At 33.2% G+C, this 16,244-nt stretch overlaps 1 protein-coding gene across 1 annotated transcript in view; it reads right to left on the bottom strand.

Moving 5' to 3' along the window:
• The window catches only part of LOC150095419 (pikachurin-like), a 497,499-nt gene that overhangs the window by 309,836 nt on the left and 171,419 nt on the right, over positions 1-16,244 (bottom strand). The window contains exon 3 of the mRNA XM_090409767.1: positions 15,122-15,691. Within this exon, the coding sequence (XP_090265893.1) occupies positions 15,122-15,691 (570 nt within the window). The remainder of the gene's footprint in view (positions 1-15,121; positions 15,692-16,244) is intronic.

Below are 16,244 nucleotides of genomic sequence, written 5' to 3'. Positions count from 1 at the left end.
CAGGATGCAGTTGATGTTTTCAATGCCTATTTTAGCTGTCTTTGCCTTTTTAATGCTGATTTTCATAACAGTTAGGTACTAGTTTATTAAAATATTATATTTATACCAACTTAATAAACAAAGCTACTCAGAGATAGTCTGGCAATGAAAAAAAAAAAAACCTGCTTGCAGTTACAAGTCAACTTCAGTGTGAAATCTGAATTGGATACTACTGCACAAAATACTGTATGAGCAGAGACCAAATCATCTCAGTGATGGTGTTGTTGAATGATTGTAATTTTACGTAGAGAGAAGACAAAATTCGAATAATAAAATTCATTTTTATCATACGCTCAGCGTACGATTAAAAAAAAAAAAAAGAGAGAAAAGAAAAAATATACCTTTACTTTTCAGAAGAGGAAGGATATCAGGATTTTAATCACATTTAAAAGAAAATACCGAAAAACAACTTCATGACGAATCAATATAGAAAATAAATGAAGCGATGCAGGTTATAACTCGGCATACGAAATTCTTCTGATCTCAATAATATATTTTCTTTCTTTGCTTGTTCTTAGTTCGGTAAGGAAAAGAATCCCTACTGAGCCTTTTATGTATTTATGTATTTTAATCCACAATGAACGAAGAGGTGCACATAATTTGCATAGCATGCATTATGCACAAGGCGGTAATTAATGATAAATTCCACATTTAATTCAAACCACGAAGGGAATGCGCGTTACTTACATTTTGAATAAGTGAAATGGTATAAAGATATTCCAAGAAATTACTTTTAGTACTCAGTACATGTTCTAAGATCAAATGCCTGAATTATTAAATAACGAATGTCATAATTAAATATACTTTTAGTACATTTCCATTAATTCAGACTTTTTTAGCGTCAGTATAAAATATGGCGTTCGTGTAAAAATGGAATACATGTAAATATTGCATGCAGCTGATAAAATTATTAATATTCGTATGAAATAGTGATAATCTTTTCCCTTTCTGTAAATTTCAGAATGTTTATTAAACTGTTCGCCTGCACAGATTGTTTTATTTGTTTTAAAAGCGATAGTGTAATAATTTCCAACTGCGCATGTGCTATTACGTAACTACTGAATAAATGACAACAATAAAAAAAGAACTGAATATATCGCACATACAAAAGCTATTCTTTGGTTTTGGTATTTATTAATTTAAATAATATCAATGCATTAGCAGCAGATAAAGAAAGAAAAACAAAAAAGGATGACAGTAGATGATTTGAAAGCTTAATTCTCTAAAGGAATGTCATGTCATCGATAAATTTCATTAAGATACATTGGTAAAATGAAGACCGCAAAAAAAGGGAGATTTTTTCTCTTTCTTTCTTTCTTACTTACTTACCATTCGCAATTTAAACATTTCTCGAGGCATAACGCTCTGTAGAATGCCACATAAGATAAAAACTCATACTGTAACCTTTACTAAATCAACTTAATCTTCTTAAATGAATGAAGAGAATCACTGCCATTAAAATAGCCTCAGAAATACATAAACATGTGCAATTGTAATATCGAGAACAGACTTTCAATCCGGTGACTAATTACTTCCCCCCCCCCTTTTTTTTTTGCAGTCATAAAACACTACAGAGTGAAAAAGACAATATCATCCATTCTTCTTCTTTCATTGATAAGAAAATGGGATATCATGCTTATTCCCCCTCCCCCGCGACATGAACACAAATCATAGTAAAACCGGAACTAAAATGATTTGTTATTTCGCTTTGAAAAAAAACAAAAAAAGTAATTTCCTGGATTGGGCGCAATATTTTATGACGGATGATACGTTTAAATCATCCATTTCTCTTGAATAACAGTGTTAGAATCTTTTCAACTGAAATGTCAGTTTCAGCGATTGTTTTCCTATATAAGAAATAAATAATTTACTGATTGCATCTTTTGGATAATCGTTCTGACCGTAGAATAAAAATGTCTGCATTAAATAATTCTGATATTATGCAGAAAACTATACTATCGAGAAAATTTATGAATACAGTATAGAACAAGTACAATAATGAAGATAACTTGAATGCAGTACTTGCAATAGTAATAATATTTTTTGCGTATATTTATTTACGCAAAATTATTGCGTAAATAATTACATTTATTATTTACGCAATTAAATACGCAATTTATTATTCACGTAGAAATTTTTATATTTATGTATATGAATGTGCTTTTATACGCATTTTACATTAATATATTTGGTTAGAAAATTAAACAATATAAAAAATAATATGGTATCGTATATTCTGAATTTTTATAACGAACATAACAGATTTTAGACTGTCTCTAAAAATGTATAAAAAATATGTTAGTTCAAGATGAATTTTCGGAGAGAATATTGCCGATTATCGATAGTGAATGCAAATAGAGAAGCTGAAATTTCCAATATGAGTGACTCATACTTATATCCGTGCATCCTTTATCATGTACAATGCATTCGCAATGCATTTATTTGATGATGGTTTGATTCCCATTATCTAGCATAGATAATAAATGGATAAGCGAATGAAGAACGTTGTTTTTTTTGTTTTTTTTTACAGTAAATTTTGTAACTAAAGAAACGTATTTTTACAGTGTAATTTTATATCTTAAAAGGAGTTTAATAAAACATGAATATCGGATTGAAACATATTGGCCCTTAAGGATATGCTTTTTATTAAGGTTTCTTATCATAGTTTAAATAGTAATATTTTGAATTAATATTCTCAGTAGTATGTTAGCTCATCATCAACATAATTTATTAAAAATGTTTAGGTATATTTTCTTTTACGGTCGAACCATGAACTTACTCCAAAATATTTGGTATTGTTGAAGAGCTTAGAATTTGGGAAGTATGTAGCAGATTCAATTCAAAAAAAAAAAAAGCATGTTGTTCACATTTTCGACATTTCTGAGAATTGTGTCGGAAATAGGACAGATACTTCACGGAGTAACTGCGCAAGCAAACCATTGCTCCAAATGTGTCTCAGATATGTCGAGAAACAAACTGTTCCTGTATAATGAGAAAATATGAGTGCTGTTTCACTTTATAAAATTAAAAAGCGAAACAAATTCAAAAGTTTTTATTGCAATTTTACTGCAGAGAAACATGTATTTATATGTTTCTCTGTGTTTTCAGTTCGTTAAATAATCCTGCATTTTTTTTAAATTGAGTAATGCCATAAAAACTGCGTTAACCTTAAAATGCCAGAGAGAGAGAGAGAGAGAGCTATTAAAAATATAATTACAGACTGAATAATAATGGAAAAATCTGCAAATGCGGCTGGAAACAGACGAGCAGAGAGTCAAAAGGTTATCTGGTTTGTAATTACAGTTTTTTTTTCCTTCTTGCGAGTTTGGAAACGATAGCTACAAAAGTAATATAGTTAATAGCTGTACGGAATAATTAGCATGATGAGAAAAAATAATATGCACTTGTGATAAATAGAGTTGCCAAGCCGGTTTATAACCCAGTTTGAGTTAAATCCTTATAATACACTAGCATCACAATTGGCAACATTAGTGACCTTGAATCTGCTAGTGCTACTTGAGATCGAAATGTCTGTCCATAATGGAATCTATTGCTAGCTGGAGTGTGAAGTATCAAACAGTGACGTCACAGGTTCTATTTTTTCGACGTCTCTGATAAATGTTGCCGTTGTTCGGAGTTACAGCTGAAGCAACCTAGACTCTCAAAGCCAGTATATTATGTCTGCTGACGGCGTGTGTATATTGACCTCATAGTGTTTGCGGGGACCGTAATTCCAATGAACCGGCAGTAGTTCACTGCGTCTAATTATTTCTTTTCTGATTAAACTAAGAGTAGAAGTGGGGTAATAAGAAGCACTGAAAATACATTTTAAAGTAACTAGATACTTTGATAAGCATTATTTCTAGTGAGATTCGTAGCTTTCTCTATATAAATGTTTCATTCAGAGATATTTGCTAAATTTAAGAGCACCCTCGCGATTGGCCTAGTGGCTTTGCGCCTCGCAATCATATGCCTGCGAAAGGAGTATCCTGGGTTCGATTCCCGTCGCCGAAAAGAGAAACTTGGGGATCTTTCTCAGACACAACGAAGTTAGCCGGTCTTGGGCGTGGACAGCAGAATTTTTCTCTCCAGTTTATCTGGGATTTTTCCTCCCGCAAGCAGGTAAACCGGCCCTGTGAACACACGAGATACAGTCATAGATATATCGGGAAGCATAGGGCTAGTCACCTTATCCTCGGGACGGGTACCACTTACAAGAGCTCAAGTCAGCTCTGTAACAGGCAGTAAGCCATATAGGAGGGAGAAAAAGAAATTTAAGAGCAATTTTGCAAGTGATAAGTAATTAATTCTCTGAATGCTAAGTAATATTTGTGCGATATGAAAATACACACAAAATTATATTTTTTTGGTGAGATAAATGTGCGATTTATTGCGTTCAAGAGTAATACTAATTATTTTCACTTTATATGTCTACCAAAAAGTCGACTTATTTTTTTTTAAGTACCCGAAACGGAAAACTTAATTTAGTGGGGATTTATTTGGCATTTGGGTAATAAGGAAAAGTTTTTCTACGTTTAGCGAAAGAGCATTTTTATTCCAATAAAAACGAGGTCGATCTCTATCCTCTTTGTTCCCTAGATCTAGCTTCCAGCATATTTTTCCCTCTTTTTCTAACTCAAGCTGAACCGAAGGTTTGTTGGTCAGGTTACAGCCGAAGCAACTAAGGCTATGAAGTCGGAGTGGCGTGTCTGTTAATTTCGTGTGTTCGTATGGCCGATTTTGTGGAATAAAATTTCCAAGAGGAAAAATCCTTCCACATCCGTATGAGACCGACTTATTCATCTTCATCAAAGGAAAGAAAATTGATGACATCATCATTAAAAAAAAAACATCCTGATACGAGAATTAAGGTATTTATATCTACTTCGTTTTTTTTTTTTTTTTTTTTTTTTTGTTGTTGTGCCTGAACGAATACTATTTAGGTAAAGATTGTCTATTTCTAAAATTTTAATAGACAAAAAATACAAAGCGAACTGATAAGCTAACATTTCTATGGAAAATAGGCGACAATGCATTTAAAAGATTATGCTTACGAGCATTTTATGCTGAAAAAATTATTTATTTATAATTCATTATATTTTTTTAAAAAACATAAATATGATAAATACTTATGAAACTAAAAGTAGCATTACTATAGGCAGCAGTAAGTAAGAAGCGATAATATTGTTGAAGAATGAATAAGATATTTACTCTGCTAAAAAAATTAACGATTTTTTAATAGAAAAAAATGACTAAGATTTTTTTTTCTATTATGATATTCCTTTATACTAACATATTCTTGGAATGATCACGTGCCGTGAAAAAGAGCAAAAACTTCAACCTTTTTTTTTTTCCCAAATAAACGACACTCTTCGTCATGTTTGTTATGCAGTATCTGCTAAAAGATCAAAAAGAGCGCAATTGGAGAGGAAAAAAATCAAGAAAAATATCTGATAAAGGAGAGCCATGCATACAGTAAACTATTTTTTAAATCATATTTTTGTATGCGAACTTTTGGAGATGTTCCCATTACGCAACCTGACTTCAATCGAAAACACAAAAAATCTTACATTCCTCTAGTCTAAATCTCTGTTTACAAAGTTCCTTCGTTTTCATTTAAAAACAAAGAGAATGTTTTTTTTTTATCAACAAACACATGAAAAGAACATTCACTGAACTTCAGCATTTCAACGAGGCACTAAAGACAAATAAGTTGTCTATTTTAATTTATACTTTCGGAGTGAAAAGAAATACGATTACGTATAAAAACAGGAAAAAATGTATATAGAAAATACACATTTTAAAAAAAGGCGTGCAAATTTTTAAAAATTTATAGATGAAAAATTTATTTGAGAGCTTTTTTCTGATGAACAATTTTTAAGAAAATTTGCATATTAAAACGTGCAAGTCAATTCAGAGCAGAAAATAAGCATAAAGTTGAATATATGCTCTTTTTAGCTATTATTAGCTTTGTGTATATGTTTTGATGACGATTTGTTTGTGAGCAAACAGATCAAAGACTCGGAAAGAAAAATTTCCTTATTCGTAAAGTCTTCAGATACGCTGAATCAAAACGAATTACGGACTTCGTCATTCAATTTCTTTTTTTTTTTTCTGTCTCTTACTTCAGTGAAATTCCCCTGCTTCCTAATTATCTTCTCTTTCATCGCTTTTATTATTTTTATTTTTTTTCAAAAAGGCGGCCACCGTTTCGATTAAATTGCTGGTTATGTGAACACTCTAAGGAAACAGAAAACAATGTTTTGAATTATGGAGTTGATCTTTAGAAAAAATTTTAATGTACGTTTCACAGAATTATTCTCTTCAGTATATTAAAATAGCCTTTGGGATGTCATTCATGGAAGAAGCTCAAGCTTCTCTCATTCCCTTATTACCATCTAGTTTAAGAGAAAAAGAAAGACTAACTGTATACCAATGCTATGCAGAAATATTTCATTTATATTCGATTGAGCAACAACAACAACAAAAAAAAAATACCCTAAAATAACATAAAGTGATACTGTTCTTTATAGTAAGCATTCCGAGGCCTTGAAATTGATGGTTGTTGTCATTGACATATTTGTATAAACACTGATAAAACTTTTCACCAAGTACCTTTTCGCAACTAAAACTTTGTACACCAATGCACTGCGGAACTAAGGAACAAAAGTTGTATGACATATAATTCAACATGTTTTCGAAATATAGATATTTTACAGATATAACAGTATGTAGATATCAAAGCATACCCCCAAGAACTTATAATCTTAATTCTTTTTCCAAGTGTAGGCAAATAAAGTTTCTATATGAAATATCTTCACATGGCTACTTATATATAGAGGCTGATGACTTCACATCAATTGCCCCAGTATCCCATAATTCAAGGGCAAACCTCCTTTCAGAAGTGCATAATGTATGTATTAAGAAAGGGGTCGCTACCCAAACCGGCTTCGACCTTTAGTAAGGTCTCATCAGTTGGAGCCAAACCAGAATACACTAAGGTTGAACCAATGCAGATAACCTCCGTATTGATTACATTTTTTACATGCTTTTTTCGGTTCCTAAAACTGAGGGGTAGGTTATAAACAAGCGCAGTTTTCAATTCGAGTTCTTGGAAAATTAATTCTTTTTCCTTTCAGATTTAACAAAGACTAGTTCGTCCGTGAAAGTTAGTGATCTTGTAGCTCTCCACGTGTCTTGGAAATTTCTAGCAGCTCACATCGCAAAAATAAATTCTTTTAGATATGACAGCGGGATGAAGTTATCTTCTCAAAGAGCGTCGGCTTCTATTAATCATTTTGGGTCTACCTGATCGTGTCAGTGTCATCAGCGGATCTTTATTTCTTCAGAAGTTTGGGAAAAAAAAATCTAATTTGCTTTGCAATGCACGTGCAATTATTCCAAATTAATAATGCAAGATTAGTTTAATGACGGAGTGAAAAGTGTGATTGAAGTCTGATTAGCGGAATAATGAATTACTGACCATTTAAAACTATATATTTAGAAATTTATGTACATTTAATCATACAAATACAACATCTATTTTACAAATGATATTCTATCTTTTTCAATTTAGCTACTTGAATACAAATTCTACCCTACGGTTCTTCTTTATGAACTGGTCAATAACATCGTCATAAAAGGTTGGCTGTATCTTAATTTTCCCAAGCAACACGCACACTTGTAAAGGCTGGCTGAAGCTCACAGGCTAGAGCTACGTTGACTGCATATGGCCTGTGTTTAAGCAACAGAGTTAGACGACGTGAAATGGTTATGCGCGCGCATGAAATCACAGTGCTGCTGCGAGGACCAGGAAGCTCCTACAACCGAGCAAGCCAAGGTAGCTTTGACTAGACGAGCAAGCATCGGCCTTCGATACACAACGCAAAGCTCAATTATTGCCGCGCAAGCTTAAGACGTCTTCTGTTTACAAAAATAAAAGCCTAAATGGAATGCTTATAAATGCATGCATTTATTCACAAATAAATATTACTTCTTTCTGAATTAATGAGCTTGCGCAGCAAGCATAGCAAGCATGAAGAATTTGCCCCTGGTAGGATATTTTGATCTGAAAATAACAGATCATCATCAGTGGAGAGTGACTACTTCAAAAATAATAAACAATTGATTTAAAATAAAGAGCCAATAGACCTATTGGCTCTTTATTTTAAATAATTTATGGGTGCACCTTTTTGAGAACTCGTATAGCAGAGTATATAAGTTCTTTTCGCTATACCCTTAGTATTATATTTGGTCTAGCTACTCACTGGCGAGATCTCAATAAAGATCGAACCCGTCTGGGTAGTGACCTCCCACCATAATGTATAATATCATACATCTCCTAGGACCTAGGAGATGGGTTTTACATTATGTAAAATACTAAGAATAGCGATCAGAACTTTCCCCACCTTTGCTACGAGTTGCCCTAGTCTGTACTACGTACTTGAACTACGTGCTTTAGCTTACGCTAGTAGTCGCCGATACTTTTATAGTTACTATATTCGGCATGAACCTCTTTGATTCCGATCTTTGAGTTTCTTATTCGGTTTTAAAATAATGTGGGATTTAATTTAATTTATCCTCTTAATTTAAATAAACAATTGATTTTACATTCATAGTGCAAAGATCGAACTAGAAATATATAATACTACTAAAATTAGTGCCCTATATAAATATTCCTTATCTCTAGTTCCTACCCAACATTGAACGCAAACGCTCTCTCTCTCTCTCTCTCTCTCTCTCTCTCTCTCTCTCTCTCTCTCAAGAAAAGAATCTAACAAACTATGTTTCGAAGTTGCAATTGTATCTCGTAGCTTAACTCCTTCCGTCCAATTTGTCTACTTCTGAATTTAATGCCTTAAAATCCTTGAAATGGATTAGTCATTTGACCATTAGCAATAAAGGAAGAGCAGTAATCATCATGGATTTCGTTGAATGCAATAGCCAGCGAAGTGGCATTTTTCTTAAGTAAGAGTAGTTACCAAGAGATCGACCCCACTCTCTCAGAAAACTAAAATCAAGAAACTAAATTTATTTCTGGATGAAGTCGTCAGCTACAACAATGATACCATACATAAATTGAGAATATATTTCGATGAAAAATTCGCTTCTGTGGTCTCCCACAATATTCCTTTGATATGTTTCAATATAACCAAGACGTAAATTGCATGCGTTCTCCTATCATATTGCGAAGTTCCTTTCAAGTCTCTTCAGTATTCATAAAATACTGAGTCATGTCATGATATTATGAATCGCTATTTACAAAATATTTCGTTGGCCGAAAGTCTTCAGTTAATATCACAAGATTTTCCTTGATATATTAAAGATATCTGATTTTGTTATGCACTCGAAATACTTCAGCTGGAAAAACAAAATCTAAAGGCATATGGAGGACACCGCCATGTGGCGCTTCCTCACCTCACTCTTGGCCCATTACATCTAAAAGTCTTCTTATGCTTCTCCATACGCTTCCAGTCTTCATTTTAGACATTCATGTTTAAAGCAAACTTTTGCGATCTGCTCACATAATTCAACCTAGCACAATTCAACACCCTGCAATCCCTTATTGAATTCACCATGGAACAATAATTAGTCTCCCTTAATTAATATTATGCTCTCCCAGTCTCCCTCGGACATTCTATCCAGTTTTTTGGATATATCTAGTCGATGTATCCAAAACATTCTGCATATTACTCTTCTTAGAAAACAGCCATATTCAAAACTGTACTCCACAGAGCTCACGTCATTTGCTCCAATGCCTATGACCTACAACAAAAAATGGACACCGTCAAAAGGATCGTGTCACTGCTATACAAAAAAAAAAAAGGTCAAAATCAGTAGTAATGTCCTATTATGATTTATAGCTTGCGGACTGACGTCATGAATGTGATGCGAGTTCTAAGTCCATTGTATTGTTGGTTTTACGTTCTAAACTCGCCACTCTTCCCTGGTGATGATCTGTTATTTTCAAATCGAAATAACGAATGTATTTTTGGTAATTATTACTAATTTTGTTTTATTTGTATCAAATTATTAATCTATACCCATAAATGTCTCTAAAACTAAAACGCATTAAACTTTTTCCATTGATCCAATCTTCAGCAGACAGGATCGAAATGATCCTCTCTGCTGAAGATTGGATCAATGGAAAAATAATGAAAATTGGATCAATGAACTTAATAACTTTCGAGCGACTTGGTATCCTTTATGTGGTACAAAATCTTTATATTACATAGTGTCATCCCTTTTTTTCTGGAAATGAATGTGTCCTAGACTTTTGGTAGGACAGTGTATATAGCGACAACAGGAAATAAAGGGGGGGTGTATTCCTATATAATGATTATACTTGCTAGATTTCTTTCATGAAACTGCTCCTATAATGCAAGCTCAAGATGAGAATATTGAAAGAAAGAAAAACGCGAAAGAAATTGACACGTAATTTTTGTTCTTTCGAACTACTGTTAAAGATATAAATCACTACTATGCAGTGTTAACTATAACAGCAAAGAAATGTTAATTGTTTCACATTAGGTATAATAAATAGGTCGCCCCTTATCACTAGATTTTATATAATTCACAGTAAAAGCAACATACATTTTTATCTGACGTTATTGTCCAAAAATGAATAAAACCGAACGTATTAATGAAAATTGAAACTGAATAACTATTAAATTTTTAACATAAAACGTCAAGTTGATTAGCCACAGCTAACTATACTTTTATTTATTTTGCTTTGTAGTTTTAGAATAAACATAACTAGCCATTACTACGTCACGGTCCCTCTCCCCCCCCCCCTCTTAAATTACTCGACGGATTTTGATGAGTTTTGATATATTTTAATCCTATTATCCCGCACAAGCTGAAGTTTAATACAATAAATGGTCAATTTAATATTAGGTATAGCCATCGTCCAAGAAATCTACCTTTCCATCAGAGACAGTGTCACGTGTCAATTCCGCGCTATATAAAGCAAAGCAGGTGTGCTGGAATTGTGTATGTGTGTTACGCACCACTGAACACACGAACATTCAATTCGATACCATAATCGACGAATTCAGGTAACTTTGAGCCCAGTATCGCGAAACTACCGCCCTACTGGAATGTACATTCACAACGGTTCCCTAGACTAGAGCACACTGCGCATGGCGCAGCAATGAGAAAGGCATTGACTTTCAAGGGCCTAAAATTAGAAATATAATTGTTATTCTAAGTAAAGCAACTATTAAAATAAACCCAGAACTGCTATGAATGAAATCATTTAATTTTTATTCACTGAAGTCAAAAAAAAGTGACGAATCTGAACGTGTTTGTCAAATAAATTAATTTAAATATTAAAACATTTGCTTCCGAGATTTTTCCAAAGCAGAATCGCAGCAGTTTATCATTTGAAAGTGAAACCTTCAAATGATGTGATACGTCACTTTTGATTTAAGTAACCTTTAGGGCAGATGGCGCTTCTTGAAGCTCTGTTATCCGCTATTAATTCTTGGAGTAGTTTAATCACGAAAACAATTCTTCGTTATTTAAAAAAAAATTGTATTGTTTCTTCACACATGGAAGAAAATGCTACATTTGTAAACTTTTTTTGTCTTAGCCTTATCTTCTTTACTTTATCATCCAATTCTGATAAAACAAACTAATTTCATTTCTGGGTGCCTAATACGGTAGGTGAGATGGAGATACGATGTGCAGTTCCAAAGGAATGGGGGGGGGGGCGACGTTTACCATTAAATGTGTGAACTAGTCAACAAGTTACATGTTGATTCTTTATCAAAAAAGCAGTTGCCCATTGTTAACTATAATTGTATGTTTTAGTTAACAAACATAATTAGAATATGAATGATAACTTTCACTTCGCCTGTTCGTCTCCCTTTGATTTATAAGTTATTTGGAAAATTTTATAAATGTGTTTTGAGAAGTTAAATAGTAATTATTCATATGGTAGAATATCATTTTGTGTGAGTAATTATCGGTTTATGATAATCGTTGATAAAAACCAAAATTCTGTTGAAAAACAAGTATAGTAATCCTCTCCCCCCAACTAACTATGCTTCGCTTTACAATCTGCTCATACGACAATTTTCAATTATGATCGACGTCCATTTATACAACTCTGTATTTGCTCATACAATGGTTTTAGCGACGTTACGCGACCGTGAATCAACCAATGTGCAATGAACATTATTACTTACGACATTGTTGCTAAGTTTTTTATTTTTATTTTTGTGTGTGGGTGCTTGCCGTGATATTAACTATTTATAATTATTTGTTGTTAGTAATGGCAGATAAAATGCAAAGTGCTGTTGCTTTCAGTGGGAAAAAAAAGAACACGTATAAACCTATTACATTAAGACATTAAGGTTCAATTTATTAAATGTATTGACGATGGTGTATCGAACACTGAGATAGGCCGCAGGACAAACTTACCTCGCACTGCGGTTGTTGCAGTTGTTTAAAACAAGATAAAGTTCTGAAAAGTGCTACACTAGTTAAAAATACAGTTATCGGGAAAGGTGCAGTCTTATTGCAGAATCGGTAAAACTTTTAATGGTGTCGATTGATGACCAAATTGGGCCAAGATATTCAGGACAACTTTTTTGTCTGCGAAATTTTTCTAAATTTTTCGTTTGCGTAAATAAAGCGTTTATTTATCATTTACGCACATATAATGACTGCTTTAAAATGTGCTAAACCATTATACGCGTCTTATAAGTGACGGGGAAAAACAAAAGACAAGTGATTGCAATACGACGAAATTTGCTATATGCCGGTGGCCTGGAATATAGTGTCGTATTAACAGGACATGTCTGTATTCGCCTAGAACACTTGATTGTTTGCTCTGCATTCTTAATTGTAAAGATATTGTAGCGCAATCGGTTTCACTGTGTAATTTAAAAATTCGACGTTTTTTTTTCCGAGTCAGTTCGTCGATTCTTTGCATAGATTAAAAAAAAATATGTCAACTGCAAATACGCAGGTTACTTCTATCGCTTAAATTAGAAATTAGCGGCTTATAATTGTAAATAGATATTTATTTGGTATAAATTTTAAAAGGTTATATCCATTTAATATATTTCACTAATTCTAGAATCAGAGCTGAAAAAAAATAGTTGCAAAGATAATGGTAATTTTTTTAGTTCATTAATTAACATAGTGAAGAGTTTGTTTAGTTGCAGTTTATCAAACTATTTATCAATTGACTTACTAAGGAAAGTATCCTTGCATATTATTCACTTATCGTTTAAAGTAAGCTTTGTAAGAATTTAAATGTTTTAATTAGCAGGCGACGAATATCACATTCAAATACTATGCAAGCGAATATCATTTATGAAAATTACAGCGAAACCGTATTAACTGTAAATACAGGCAAATCCTTAAAGTAGAATAAAGATTTTATTTAATTTAAGCTTTTAAAAATAAAAGCTATGATATCAAGACTAGCTATTCTTTACATTTAAGAAATCTTTAAATTTAATTTGGTTTGAATTTACTTAGAGAGTTTTTTTTAAACTCTACTAACTTTAAAATTCTTTAAATGAAATGCTTTTTTTTAAAAAAAATTAGTACAACAGAGTACATTAAAATAATGCCTTTTGGTGTTTGAAAGTGATAACAATATGCAAACACATTACTGTTCTGTGCAGCAAACTGTATAAAACTTAGTGGCCAGAGCATTCCTCGAAAATAACTGTGCTGTCATAGTGAATAAAGTAGAAGTACTTGCAGTACCCGCTTTATTTACTAATAGGGCAAAAATTCGTCCAAAGAAATAGGTCTCATCTTATCTTCCTTATAACGCGCTAAGCTCGATGGCTTTTCACTGCCATAACTTGGTTTCGTATAAATCAAGTTAATGGTTTGGTATGGAGTTAATCACATCTCCACAGTCTTTCTTGTGAGAGACAATTCATTTGCTTTGCGTCTTCAGCTGAAGCTCTTCTAAAAGGTTCCTCACCTCCCAGTCAGGGATTCGAACCATCTTTCCAACTGAAGGGCATCGTTGATATAGACGGAAGCACTTCAAAAGCATTCTGTTTCAAAGTCCAAGAGTAATTTATAATTTAATTATAATTTATAATTACAATGGGAAGATTAATAATTTAATTGAATGAAAAATATAATTAATAATTGCAAATATCCTTCATTCTGCATTTGCATCTTTCCTATATTCGTAAGCATATGAGTCAAAAAACCAACAATATTAAAAAATTAGTGAAATAATTCTGATATTAGTCAGTCTTTCATAATTTCTTTCGTTTCTTTGTGACAACCAAGCCGTGACTTAAAGCAACTGTACCTTCCTTTTAACTAATTATTTTATCATTACTAAAACTATCCATCTTCAATCAAATTTTCAACAACTAAAGCACCAGTTTTCAATTGCACAGTGCTACGACAGAACATCTGCAACCATTATATTTAGTTATTTATTTATTTAAAATGTGAAGATTTTAATTTAAACAAACTATGCACTAAATATTTCATTGAAGTTGTTTTTACGAATGAATATTTTATTTCAGCTATATTTATAACGTATTATCTGAAGTATTTTCACCGTTCAAGAACAATTCAGATGATCAAAAATGAATCTTCAGTACTGAAGAGAAAATTTAAATCAATCTGTGATAGTGCCTTTTACAATTCTAATTTTTAATCTCTTAATTTTAGAGTTAATAACTGTATCCTATCCGATCAAATCAACTATCTCTCTGATTCCAATTTTTTTCCCTTTAGTTCGGATGAGTTTCTTGTCAAAAGGCGGTGTGTTTGGTGTTCCATCGACATGACAAAGACTAATATAATTAATCTTTAACTTTCTGAACTGTGGACAGAAATCGAACAATTGCGTTAATTCGCTATGTAAGAGATAAAAGAAAGAATTCATACAAAAACCATCTCTCTCTCACTCACATACACACGTTATTTTAAGTTAATTACATACTTTTTTCCGTACCTGTGAGCATGATTACCAGCGACTATGACACAACTTTAATCACACCGACTAATAAAAGGTTCTTCTAAAGTAAATTTCCATTTAAATGAAGCTTTTTCATTGCTAACACTTGCACTGTAATTACCTTACCTTGTTCGCAATAAACACCGCTTCTCCCAAGAGGACATCTGCATCGCACGCTATCTAACGTTGCGCGAGGCACACAAATTCCTCCCGACTCACACTTGAGAAGGTCGCAAGAGTGAAACACCTGATGAATCGACGGGGTCGTCACAACTACTGTATTCATCGGCTGGAACATATCTCCCGGCAGAGAATCGGGATGTGGAGTTGTTTTGGAGAGGATGTTTTCCGCAGCCGCTACGGACGACAAAGAGCGTCCACCAGCAGCATTTTGTCTGGAATCGGGATCATGCTCGTAAAATAGCGCTTTATGTAACCGTTTCTTCGTCTGGTGAACTCGGGATCCCTCTACGTGGCTTGTGTCTAATTCTAGCAATCCGTTGGAGATGCCGTTCATATGGGTTTCCTTGTGGTAGGCTAGTGCTTCCGGATAAAACTGTTCCGCTCCGTCACTATGAAAAGATTCTAGAAGGTCTTGAATGTCAGATGTGTTGGTCCTCGTTCCATTTTCGTCTTCTGAAGTTTGTACAGCTGTGGAATTCAATAAATTCTTCTTCTCGTCTAGTTTGGCATTATCTGAAATAAAAAAGCAAATTATCAAAAATATTGCCAAAGTTTTGTAACCTGAAAACAAACACATTCCTATAAACATATTCTTCAAACCTCTTCTAGTGGATGGTTTGTATCAGCATAGGCACGAGATTCTTTTATTATAATAAGAATGCTACAGTAAGAAGAACGTCACATCATTATGATTATCAGAGCTGGGAGAACGTTGACATGATGTATTATGGCAATTACCAACATACTTGTCACCGTAATCCGTTGCTAGCGAACAGCCAACCAACAAGCTACAGATAAAAGGATTTGGGAAGATTAGTACCCTAATTGCCAGAGCTCTGCCATTCTCATCCATATATTTTGGGGACACACGGGTAATCAGTTTAGCTTTACAAAGATGCATGGTATTAAATCTCGTACTCTTTCAGAGTTCAAATTAACGCTGGTGATTTTAAAAGAATTTTTGTAGGTGAAAGAGAGAAGAGAAAGTTGATTTTTACGCCCAACAACGAAGGAATCACTCCAGATTTTTATTTTTAAGCGCTAAGATGCACAGTAACCGTTGACT

Source organism: Typopeltis vanoorti, chromosome 20, assembly GCF_054136105.1.
Source record: "Typopeltis vanoorti isolate ZY-2024b chromosome 20, IOZ_Tvanoo_1.0, whole genome shotgun sequence".
Taxonomy (NCBI): Eukaryota; Metazoa; Arthropoda; class Arachnida; order Uropygi; family Thelyphonidae; genus Typopeltis; species Typopeltis vanoorti.
This window is presented reverse-complemented; position numbering and strand designations above follow the sequence as displayed.